Here is a 12,542-nt window from a genome sequence, read left to right as displayed (position 1 = left end):
TCCAGAGGAATTTATTTCAATTAAGCTTACTCCTTGTTTTACTCAGAATGCAAGAAATGTCAGTGGAAAGATAAAGGAAACACAGTATTCATTGTAGTCATAGTAAGATGCTTTCAGTAATCAAAAATCAAAAACAGGAGTAAATCAGATCTTTTTCTTCAATGTATCAAACCATGTCTATGTAAGGGAAAAACATTAAGTCGACATTTCAGACCAGAATTAAGATGAAATATCCCCCTTCTTTAAAATCTTTTTCTCGTGTGTCTACAGAATGGAAAACTGTAATCAAGTCAGTAAGGTTTGAGTGCAATACCTTTTGTATTTCTGTGTTCACGACCTCCCTGTTGGACATGTTTTACTTTGTGTTTTTCAAGGGTACAGGATCTGATTTTAAGTACTGATACTGTCACGCATCTGGTAATCCTTTTCTTGGATATGGTGTAACACCTTCAGTTAGAATTTCTCTCTCTCTCTCTCTCTATGTATATATATGAATACAGTATTATATACCACAAACCTGAAGTTGGCATGGATGCAACCATCCCTGTAATAGCTAAATCTTGGCTAAAAACATTTTGTAAAATTATCTTTTTTGTTGTTTTGTTTTGTACGTTGCGCTTCTTTGAAGAAAACCTCACCCCAGTTTTTCCCTGGCTCACTGACTATGTCCAGCCCAAACAGTGGAAGAAATACTTCAGAGAGCCATATGCCCTTTTAGAAATGTTAGATAGAGAGAGAGCCTACAAAAATTAAAAAGAATTGATAGACATTTGTCATAATAAGTCTGGAAATAGTGACCAGTTTAGTTTTAAAAGAGTAGACTTCTAGAAGACAAACCGCAGACCAAAAAAAACTGACACACCTAAAGGATCCTGGTTTCACATAAGTATACAGTAGTTTTTGAGCATACTATCACTATGGATGCTTTTAGCACAGTCATCATTTTGGATGTCCCATAGTCACCAGGACATAGTAGCCCACAAACTTCTGGAGTTTTTTGGTTTGGGGGCTTTTGTCTGGTTGATGGGTCCTTTTTTTCATTTGTTGTGTTGGTTTTTTTTTTGTATGTGTAGCAATTGCTAACATATGCCATAGAAACAAATCACCATCTCAAGGTCTTTAAGATCAATACCTAGCCTGTTTTAGTTTAGGTTTAAAAAATCAGTGCTATGTTCATTAGAGTTCTCTTATTCAACAAGATTCTCCTTTCTGACTGTAGCTGCAATATTAAATCAGAATTGATTTTAATCCTGCTGTGTTTGTATTAGTCCCTAAGGTGGAAGGGACTTGCTACCTTATTGTGAAATGTAAGTTATATTGCCTTAATTAGTCTGATCAATACTGCACAAAATAAAGATGTTGATAGCTGTCAGCAACATAGCATATAAATGCAGTTACAGTAAATTATTTGGTAGAAATAGAAAGCTATGCTGATTTTATTTATTTATTTTTAATAAGAATAAAAAGTTGCATTTTGAAGCCTATTCCAATTTTATCTTACTGATTTTAGAGATAGTATAGATTTTCTATAGGAATACACAGTTGCCATTCAGAACATGTTCATGATGTTATATTCATACCTTTTAAAGGACAGGAAAACAGAAAATGTTTATTTTCTTCATCTTTCAGGAATGACTTGACACAGTTTTTGAATCAGCCCAGTGATCATCTCTTGATGTAAAATTACTAGATAGTTCTCCATCTGGTATTTAATTTCATGGTAGTATTTAATTCTTTTTGCATTAATTCCTAATTTTTCAGTGTTTTTAATCTTCTCATGCATTATAAGAAGCTGAAGATACTTTGTTTGTTTAATGTGGAGAAAATTACTGCATTTGTTTAGTCCTGAGACAGGGAAGCAGAGAGGGAGGTGCTGGTTTCTTTTCCCTGGAAGTCCATAACAGTACACATGGGAGTGTCACAAAGCTGCAGCAGAGGAGGCTAAGACTGGCTATAAGGAAACATTTATCTATTGTGAGAATGGTAAAACAGTGGAACAGGTTTCCTAGTGATGTGGTTGAAGTTCCATGCCTGTCAGTGTTTAAGAAGCATTTGGATAATGCCTCCAGTAATATGATTCAACCCTGAAGCGGTCAGGTAGTTGGACTGCATGATTTTTGAAGGTCACTTCCAACTAAACTATTCTATCACTTGGAACTTTTTATTATTTGTTTTTTCCCATTCAAGTGCATTAGATCAAGAGATTTCCAAGATTTCTTGAAATTTACTGGCTATGGAAAATACTTTGACAGCCTTTTGGCTGTTTGATATCATAAGTATATAGAATCCCATTTTACATTTATTCAATCTTATGAACTTATGCCCTTCTCCTTTACTATATATACCCCTTTTAGCATGACAGAGGACAATGAGGGGAAAAAAATGAGAGAAATGATACTTCAGACACAATGAAAACAGTAAAGAAAGCAAATTGTAAGACTGCAGTTATTTAAGATTTTGCTGAGATCTTATTCTGAAAGATGATCTTTTCCAGCTCTAGATGTATCAATAGTTGATTCGGTGCTCATTGCAAGCTTTGATCATCTCAACAAAGGCAGTCAAGAAAAACAAAATAATGCTTGTTGGTATTGTTAGAAATAATTTGAGATCCTCTAGATTGAGCAAAGTATTGAAATTATTATTGATTATGATGCTCACTGCCACATGCCCTGGAACAGCATCCAAAAACATGAACTAAAATTCGGTGCTACTTTGGTCAAGTGGCAATAAAATATCATTTTAAAAGTATTTATTATTCTTGTATCTTGCTTTAGATTTCCATCAAGAATTGGAATAGCCAGCTTAGCATGGTGGGAGTTACAGCTTATGCTTCAGTTGTTTGTANGAGTTTCTTTCCTCGTATCCACCTGCAAGATAATATGTATTGCAGAGACATTGGTCGGGAACACTTAATCTGACAGATAAATGACACTTTACAAGGAGAACTTCGATTTGGCTTTAAAGTGATTCTGATGTGGGTTATAATTTCTAAAGAGAAATCTCTCCAGAAATCTCCTGGGAAGAGTAATGAATCAAAATCATAAAACCTGGTCTCCTTGTACAACACTGAAATACTGTTATACAACAGTAAAATCTGAAGTGGTTGTTCTGGGGCTTCAAAATGAGCAAACTGCGTGACTTTTTATTTCATTTATGGAATTATTTTATAGATTAAGCCTGACATACCACCACTGGTTAATATAGTCTAGAAGTTATTCTCACTTGGATAATACACTTTGATATCTTCTGTCATCCTCATATATTTACTGAAATTACTAATAACAGAACTGTTACTGAGAAATGGATTCTGTCTGTTCTTTATTTGTGATATATTATTTGGCTGAGTGGTCACTCAAGAAGCATTTTCCAAAGACCGTGAATTTTGATAGCACACAAGCTCAGGTGTTGTGTTGACTGAATTTTAATATCAAAATTTAGTCCTTGCCATTAAATTTGGTTCTCGTGTTTTGACATTTGGTAGTGCTGTGAAAACATCATGTGCTGTTATGTTATACTCCAGACAAGATGTGGATAATTACCAGTGTATCAACACATAACGAGCAGGTGTTGTTCTGTCTTAAAACTGACAGTTTCATCGTGTAGTTTTTACGTACCTGACACACGCCTTTGCAGCAAAGCAATACACATCCCTGTTGCAAATATATTGATTTTAGTTAGAAGATTCTCTGCTTTCTTCTGCCCTGATGATTTTATCTATTAATACATCTGTATCTTTCTACTTCATACTAGGAAGGAGACTACAAATCTCTCCCTTGAATCCTACCCCTGGCCTGCAGCTGTTAAGAGCAGGGTAATGGAGATTCACATAATTCTTAGTATGCAAAACTAGACTTCATAAGATTCTCTAACTCCATCTCATTTTTTCCAGATTCTCATTTTTCTATTAGACATAGTATTCCTTCCCTGGATGGTCCCACTGCTGAAACTTGTGGAAAAGCATTTGCTTTAATCTACTCAGCAGAAACCTGAAGGTCACATTTACTCTGAGAGACTGGGCATGGAAGGTTGGCTTCAATAGCCGCCAGAATTTCCTCTGTTAGCACAGAGCTTTACAAAACGCTACTCACTCATGTTGTATAAAAAAGAAGGGAAACAATGTATTGTGCTCTGATCTGGAGCTGAGGATGTCAAGTCACTGCTACTGAACTGTTTTGGCAGTTAGGGTAGTCTCAATCTAAATGCTTAAGTGCAGTGGATTCTGAATGCCTTAGTTAAAAGGATTTATAAGATAATTACAATATCTAGTATATGCGTATATATGAACACTGTTCAAGGAAGGAATGGAAAACTTTCTATGGGCATAGGCAGAGTCAGCAAATGAGATGTGTTTGAAAATGGTCAAATGAGCATCTGAATCTGCTATGTCTGGTTTTTTATTTTCTAATCTTCATTATATTTCCACTGTTGGAGAGCACAGGAGGAGTCCTGGTTAATCTTCTTACTGTCAAACTAAAATTCTCTGAAAAATAAAGTGAAAACATTAGCAGTTTTAAATATTATTTTTGCTGTTAATATTTTTGTCATAATGGAACAAGTATGTTTCCTGTATCATCCCGTTCTAAAAGAAGAAAGGAATGAAAATATTGCATTGCGCTGACTTAAACAAAAAAGTAAATGCAATTTGAAGAAGTAATTTTACACACATTATGGTATTTTAGCTAATGACAAAGGCAAGCTCAGAGCAAACAGACCCAGATACTGAACACTGCTGTACACATTTCTGTAGGAATCAACATGCCTAACCATGTTAGAATCATTAGATATTTAGATGTTTTCACTGTTCTGATCAGTACTGAATAGTATTAGTTCTATAAATATTTCTGCATATTATGTGCAGCTGAATGAAGGTGTATATTAAATTGTCGTGTTAAACTTATGCAATTGTTATTCTTTGAAATATCAAAAAAATTAATTATAAGTAGCTTGATATTGTCCAAATGAAACATTTATCTGCTTTGAATGCTGCTGTACCAAAAGAAAAGTTGGCTAAAGACTCTAAATGGGAGAAAGATCTAAGAGAGCAGCATTTTAAGAAGTATGTTGACCTTTTCTCTCCTTTTAGGAGCTGCTGAGAAAAGTTCCAAACATGGTGCAGAAGATAAGACACAGAACATTATTAGTGCTATGAAGGAAAGAATGAAGATCAGAGAAAAAAATAGACCAGAAGTGTTTGAAGTGATCCAGGAAATGTTTGATATTTCCAAAGAAGATTTTGTACAATATACAAAAGCAGCAAAGCAAAGTGTTTTGGATGGGACATCCAAATGGTCAGCAAAAATAACTATCACAGGTAAATATTCTTCTGAATAGCTTGCTTTCAGAGTTCCCTCCTTCCTATTTTTCTTGTTCCAGAATAATATTTATTATAATTAAAATGGGTTCTGCATGATAAGTTGCATAGTTGGTGCATTTATAAAAGTCTGAGCTTGTATTCAGTTTCTTCTGCCCCCCACCAATAACTCTCATGGCTGAGAAAAATTTTACCAAGTGGCGATCAGTTGCAAGTGTTAAATTAAGGGTCATGATGACTGACATGCTGTGAATGCTGCAGTGCACAATTTATGACCCTGCTGATCCTGGGGCTTATCATCTGATTTTATTTCTTGACTAAGGGTTACGCAATTTCTCAGTGCTGCATAAAAACCTCGCTAAAATGTATGTTTAAGTCAATTCTGACTATACCTGGTATTTCAGACCTGTCTGTAGGGTAATTTTCCCAACAGTTATAAGGTATTTTTGAAACATTGTTTGTAAGATCAAACATTCATAGTGTTAAAGATTTACAGGATTGTCCTCTATTGCTCTTTATAAACCAAGCAATTAGAATGCTTAGGCATACAAAGGGCAGTCTTAGCAAGTTACTCAGCAAATATGCAAATGCTTTCAGGCTTCTGCTGAGTAAACATCAGTTTACTAGTGTTGGTTCAAAACTCACTTGCATTGTTGAATGATTTGGTTCATCTCTTTTAGAAGAAAAGCCCATTGCTATTTCAGTTTTGTGGAATCATGGCCTAATTATGATAATTATGTAAAGTATATTCAAACCCTTTGTTGAAAGGAGGGCTAACTTGGGAGTTACACGGTTTGCTCATGGCTTTGTCCAAACTAGATTTGAGAGAATGAAGATCTTGGACGACCAGTTCAGTGATTCACCACTCACAGTGTGTTTGTTTTGTTGTTTCTTAACGCTCAGCTAAGCAAGTATGGCTGAACTCCCACAGGGAGCTGATGTGCTGAGTAAGAATACTCAGCCATTCTTATGCATTCATTTTTCTGGGCACACTGTGGGAGCTTCATTATCCAAAATGATTGACATCAGAAAATATTTACTAAATGCTTCTGCTGAGACACTTTAAACAATATGTGCAAAATAGTAAAACCTAGCTCTGCAGATGTTAGGAGCCACCACCAGTGTTCTAGCTGCATCTTTCTGAGTGTGATGAGTTGGTTTTTGACAGTTTTGCTTTCTCCTGAGTTTTCCAGCTTTATGAATAATGGTGAAAAATGAAATTATATGGATTTATGCTTTCCACAAAACGCATATGCACATTAACTATATTCAACATGAACTAGTATAAATGCTGAAAAATACATTAACAGTTAAAGAAAAATGAATCAAACTGTCGCCCTGTTTATGGTAGAATGGAAAATATTCTGAAAACCATCCTAGTTTGTCTTTCACATGAGAAAGAGAAATGACAATCATGTTCCTTAAGACTATTTTCGTAATCCACTCTGCAGATTTTTGGAAGTTTGTGGGTTTAAAATTTCTGTATATTTTTTCATATTTGGGGAAAAAGAATTTGGATTTTAAAAAGAAGAAATTTTATGATTTGAGGTATCGTAACATGGAAGCTGAATTATACAACAGTATTATGTTACCGTGCTGATTAAGCCAAAGTTTGAGTTTCTGAATTATGCATGGAAAGAAAAATACTTGTTTTGTGCTTCTTCCTGACTCATTAAATTATTCTTCTATCAAACCACTTTTGTAGGTTTTATTCAGTCCAGAAAAGTAGTTTAAAAAATCTTATTTATCTCCAGAGGAAAAGAAGCTGGAAAAAATGACCTAGAAATCTTTGATGCAGTAGCACTCATTCACAGGGCTTTGTTTCCTTTTGCTGCAGTCAATGTCTCATTTATTTCTTGGCAATAAAGGCTATGAGGGCTAAAGTACGTTTCTCTCCTTTTGTTGCAGTGCTTTGTGCTCAGGGCTTACAAGCTAAGGACAAAACTGGCTCAAGTGACCCATACGTTACTGTGCAAGTTGGCAAAACCAAACGGAGAACAAAAACTATTTTTGGAAACTTGAATCCAGTATGGGATGAGAAATTCTATTTGTAAGTATAGAACATCATGTTGTTTTTTTACATTTTTATCTTAAGTTTAGGTAATAGAATGCTGACAAATGGAAAACTTACTTAATTTGAAAACATTTGTTGTCTGTATCATGCATGTGCATGGTACCGTGCATTAATAAACTAGCTCTAAATGGGGAGAGCATAGAAGTTTATTACAAGTGTATCTGTAGTGTTCATATAACTCATTGGCAGACCTATTAACAGTGTCTATTTGATTCCTTATTTTATAAGGAATTTCAATAACAAATTATTCAGAGTTTCACCTTAGTTGATAATAGTAGATGTAAATGCATTCCTGTGCCTCAGGCACTGGCCATGAGAGCTGAAACATGGTTTAATTGAACATCATGATTTCCCTTGGTGAAACTGGGGTGCTGACATTATTTAGTACACTTTAGAGACTGGGCTGAGTTGTTTGAAATGGTTATCCTTTCCAAGGCTGACTGTTGTCTGGAGGTCAGTTCTGAAGTGTCTGATAGGATCCTTCTGTCTCCTTTCCTTGGCTACAGCCCCAGAACTGATAATGGTATTGTTTGTTGCCAGCACATTACTGAAGTTCAACCCTGACCACAAAGTAGATGTTCCCATCTGTAACATGTTCACTAAGGTTTCAATATGATTTCATGCCAGTTGTAAATTTGGCAGAGTTCCCAGAACTTCTTTCAGAAGAAGATGTTACAGTAGAGGAAATTCCAGTTCATGTGTACTGTATCGTTCCTTCCCTTGAAAAGTTACATATATATATATATATTTTTTTTATTTTTTTTTCACCCAGAAATTATAATGTGCTACCCTAGCAATAACGTTAAAACAACAACAAAACTACTACAGCATAAATCTCCTGAATAAATGATTTGAACTAAATACATTTTCAATCATTTTTGATGCTTGCATTTTCTACAACAGTTATCTCTCTGTCTTATTAAGTACACTGGATTTCATTTAAGAGAATACCTGAAGTGTATTAAGCAAACTATAAGTATTGAATCATAAGATTTAAATTTGAAGCAATCAAATTTCATTGACTCAGGTATTTTCACTTAAAAATTGGCTTTATTTGTGGTCTTTGACAGTCTTAGATATAATCCAACACTGATCATCCTTATGATTCTTAAATGCTGAATTCAGAGATTAAACATATCACAAAATCTTACCATTGCATATTTAATCATAATACCAAGACATTCACTTAAGTTTCCAGATGTCTCCTAAAATAAGGAGTTGGGACAAATGTTAGCTCCCCAGCGCACATCTGTTCTATCATAGCAGAGGGAGGGCGTTATTCAAGTTTGTAGAATTACACGTAATCCTAACACAATTGTATGGTTAGCAGAGAGTGAATGTTTCTAACAGTATATTCAGTAGAGCTCTGCTAAATGACCATGGCACAGGAACGTGGGATAGGTTTAAATGGGGGAACTCATAGATTATGTCTAAAGGAGAGTCAACGTACACCTGCATATGCAGTTCAGTAAACAACCAACTAAAGACTATCAGAGTAAGAATCTTTCCATGGAATGTGTATTTTTTGTACGTAAGATGGGGCAGTAAATAGATCTACAGATGCTCCTTTAAATAATCTATTATAGCCAGCAAGGGCTTTTTATTATCCTAATGAGCAACAAGATAACAGTGACAGGTGATTTTTTTCAACCCCAGAACAAAGGAAGAATCCTAGAGCTATTGGCTTTCTAGCTTCTTCTGCTTGTGTTGAACAGGGAGAAAAATATTTTGGATGTATAGTTTTCAATTTTTTACAGACCTCAAGGTCTATTGATATTTTAGCTGCACACAACTCTCTATTGGAGTCTTCTTCACTCTTAAGATTTCCTTGACAATTTTTAACAGCTGATTCAGATTGTCGGTATCTTCCTCTGGCAGTGTTTTCTAGTAAAAGTACCTCTTCAGACTGACTTGCAGGCTATGTAGGGATCATGCTCCTCTGATCTCTCATTACCATCTCAGCTACAATTGTATATTCCAAAAGGTTTTTGTATTACTGGATGATTATTTTATATTACAAATTTTATTTTGGTTGCCACTAGACTACCATATGTCTCCAGTAAACAGTTTCATGGGATATCTGTTGCTCTATTCAGTGCACAAATGCATATGCTATTAGACTTAAATTAGATCAGTGAAAAGGTTTTTGTGAAGACAACTATTACCATCTGGCCAAGATCTTGGTCATCACTAAACAGTTACAATTTGTCTAATGTCTGATGTTGTTGAAGATTTCCTCCTGGCATACTGCAAATGCCACTGAAGATACAAAATCCAATTGATTGTGTCTGGGAAAAATTCCAATAACTCTTTAAGGGAGAAAAATTTCTATTTGTACACATTAGATTGCTCCTGACCATCCTTATTGATGTATGGCCAATCGTAATGAGAAAAAGTATCTTCTTGCACTGAATGCAAGAAGGTTAGGTACAATGATAGTTGATCTCTATGTTAGTCAGGGAAGCTGCTCAACTGCTTTGTATTTCAGATATTTCAGTCTAGAGTTTCTGATGAAGTGAAACTTTTTGGCAGCTATTTCAGGCCTCCAGTTTGCTGTTGTTTAGAATTCCCCTGAAGAGCAGTACCTACACAGTTTAGTAGATACAGACAAAGTTTCTCTGCTGATTGCTTGCAGAATTCACTGAGATAGAGTATTAGAAAGTTATGGCAGTATCATTTCAGAATGGGGAAATAATCTCTGTTTACAGAAAGACTAAAAATGTTCATCTCATTATATAGTGATGTATCTGAGGTGCTGTTTCTGTACAGGTAGGCAAATTATACAGAAAAAGCTTAATAGTAAATCTTTCTGGAATCTCACTGTTGCAGTGTAGGCCAAAAGAAATAGGTGTTCATACACCCCATCCCTTTTTGCATCACAAGTCTGTACAAGTTTGGAGGCCTTGCATATGAACCTTGCAAAAACATAGAAGCAGAGCTGATTGATTAATAAAGGTATAGACAAGATGAGCAAACACATTGGTGTAGTGATAGGTATCAATATGCTTCAATGATGTAAAAAAAAAAAAAAAAAAAAAAAGGATAAGGATGAAAGGATATTGGGGAAAAGCACGTGATTCCTGACCATCTGAAATTCCTTAATCAGCTAAGTGTATATCAGATGGAAACATATGCTGTAGCAGGAGAATAAAATGTTATTTGTAATGACATTTAATGACTTTCTATGTGTAGCATCTCCACATGAAAGAAAATGGGAGCAAAACCTACTCATAGCAGAGATATGGCAGTAAGAGTAACATAAGTGCCTCATCAGTGTTAGATCTCCCTATCCCACAGTAGAAAGTTCCTGTTTAAAATGTAAACTGGACGAACAATTAAACACAGTTCTATTCTGTGACAATCAGTAATTCGACGCTACATGTTAGGAACATTATCTGGTTTTATTCTGGGATTAGTCTAACTTCTTAACGTGAAGATGTCTGTTAGACCCATCTTCAACTATATTTTCCTATCTTATCCTGTCCTTGGTAGTAAGTTTTGAATTTTACAGTCAGGAAGATTTTAGATTGTTTAACAGTGGGTCTGTCACATTCTCTGAAAAGGACAGTCCAGGAGATGAAGTCCTAAGAGTGTCCTCAGTATGAACTCACCCTATAATGGACACTAGGGAGTCCATATGAAGGGGTAATTTATGAAAACCCCAATCACGGAAAAAGATTCAATTTATGATTGCAGTTTGCTAGATGTAAGGGAAGGCAGTCATAAGACAAAAGGAAATTAGGCTTCATTAGTCTTGCTAATCACAGAATAATGTATTTTTTAATTACCAGAGATATCTTCAGTGTTAAAATTTGGAATATGGACAGGCACAAGTATTTCTGTGATACTGAATGATGTCATAGTGAGTTGTGAATACCATTTTTAGTGACTGATCAGCCTTGACAGTAATAATGACATATAAAGCACTTTGTACTTCTAAAGCCTATTACTACTGCTAATTAATTCTTAGAACAAACCCTGAGGGGTGCCAGTTGGGAGATAAGTTATAGTATAACTGTTTTAATACTGCAATTGTTGAAATAGGTCACTAAGCAGTGTTAGTGCTTGAAATAGAATTATTCAAACAAGAACCCAACTAATACCATGAAGGTAGGTCTGGAAAAGTTTATCCACTTGGGAACTCTTGATTACAGGTGAAGCCACCTCACTCATATATCCAGAAGTGTCTAAAATCAGCTTAACTCATGAGAGTTTAATAAGCCACTGGATTTTGCAGTTCTCTGCTACACAGCAGTCTGTCCCTACTTCTCCTTATGAGGGAAATGGAGACCTTGGACAAGTAGCATATATTTTAAACAAAGCAGCTGTTTATTTCCTGGTTGGGGGGGAGGGGGTGTTATTGTGGTGGTGGTGGTTTGCGGTTGGTTGGTGAGGGTTTTTTTGGTTTTTTGCTTTTGGTGGTTTTTGTTTTCCTTATCCATCTTGTCTTGTGGCCAAGTTTGTAGGTAAATGTTGGGCTTCTTCATTGCAAATTCAAAAATATTGTGCTGTGCATTAAAAATATTAGTATTTTCTTACTTTTTTATTGGTACATTATAGGTATTATAGGTTGCTACTTTTGTGGCCTATTATAAAGGCCAAATAACATTTGTGAATGAATAAACCTTATCTGACTGTAACATGCTGATGGTATTTTTAAAAGTGTTGAGAAGTTCCTATTGTAAACCTGCTAATAATTTCAGGAAGAAGTTCATGACATTCATAAATGCAATCCTTATGTATACATAATTCATTCAAGTTAATCTCTCTACTTTCTACATGTAGTAATTCTGCCCTTTCCCCTAGCAATGTGTTATGGCCATCTGTTCCACTGAATATTGCAGTTGTTGGTGTTCTGTTGCTTAAAACAGTTATACAGAAATCAAGCTCAATGAATGAGCAGTACAATAGCAAAAACTGACTTATAGATTTTATTATTATTTTTACAGTGAATGCCATAATTCTACAGATAGAATAAAAGTGAGAGTGTGGGATGAAGATGATGACATCAAATCTAGAGTAAAACAACATTTCAAAAAGGAGTCCGATGACTTCCTTGGGCAGACAATCATTGAAGTAAGAACACTGAGTGGAGAAATGGATGTATGGTATAATTTAGGTATGATACTTATTGATTTGTTTATTTATTTTTAACAA

The 12,542-nt window shown here is 35.1% G+C and overlaps 1 protein-coding gene across 5 annotated transcripts in view; it reads left to right on the top strand.

Moving 5' to 3' along the window:
• The window catches only part of UNC13C (unc-13 homolog C), a 121,491-nt gene that overhangs the window by 40,212 nt on the left and 68,737 nt on the right, over positions 1-12,542 (top strand). For all 5 annotated transcript variants that reach the window (XM_032446786.1, XM_015872980.2, XM_015872979.2 and 2 more), the window contains 3 exons: positions 5,084-5,311; positions 7,220-7,361; positions 12,335-12,504. In XM_032446786.1, the coding sequence (XP_032302677.1) occupies positions 5,084-5,311; positions 7,220-7,361; positions 12,335-12,504 (540 nt within the window). The remainder of the gene's footprint in view (positions 1-5,083; positions 5,312-7,219; positions 7,362-12,334; positions 12,505-12,542) is intronic.

This window comes from Coturnix japonica, chromosome 10 (assembly GCF_001577835.2).
Source record: "Coturnix japonica isolate 7356 chromosome 10, Coturnix japonica 2.1, whole genome shotgun sequence".
NCBI classification, from domain to species: Eukaryota; Metazoa; Chordata; class Aves; order Galliformes; family Phasianidae; genus Coturnix; species Coturnix japonica.
Note: the sequence above shows the minus strand (reverse complement) of the source record. Positions and strands in the feature narration are given on the sequence as shown.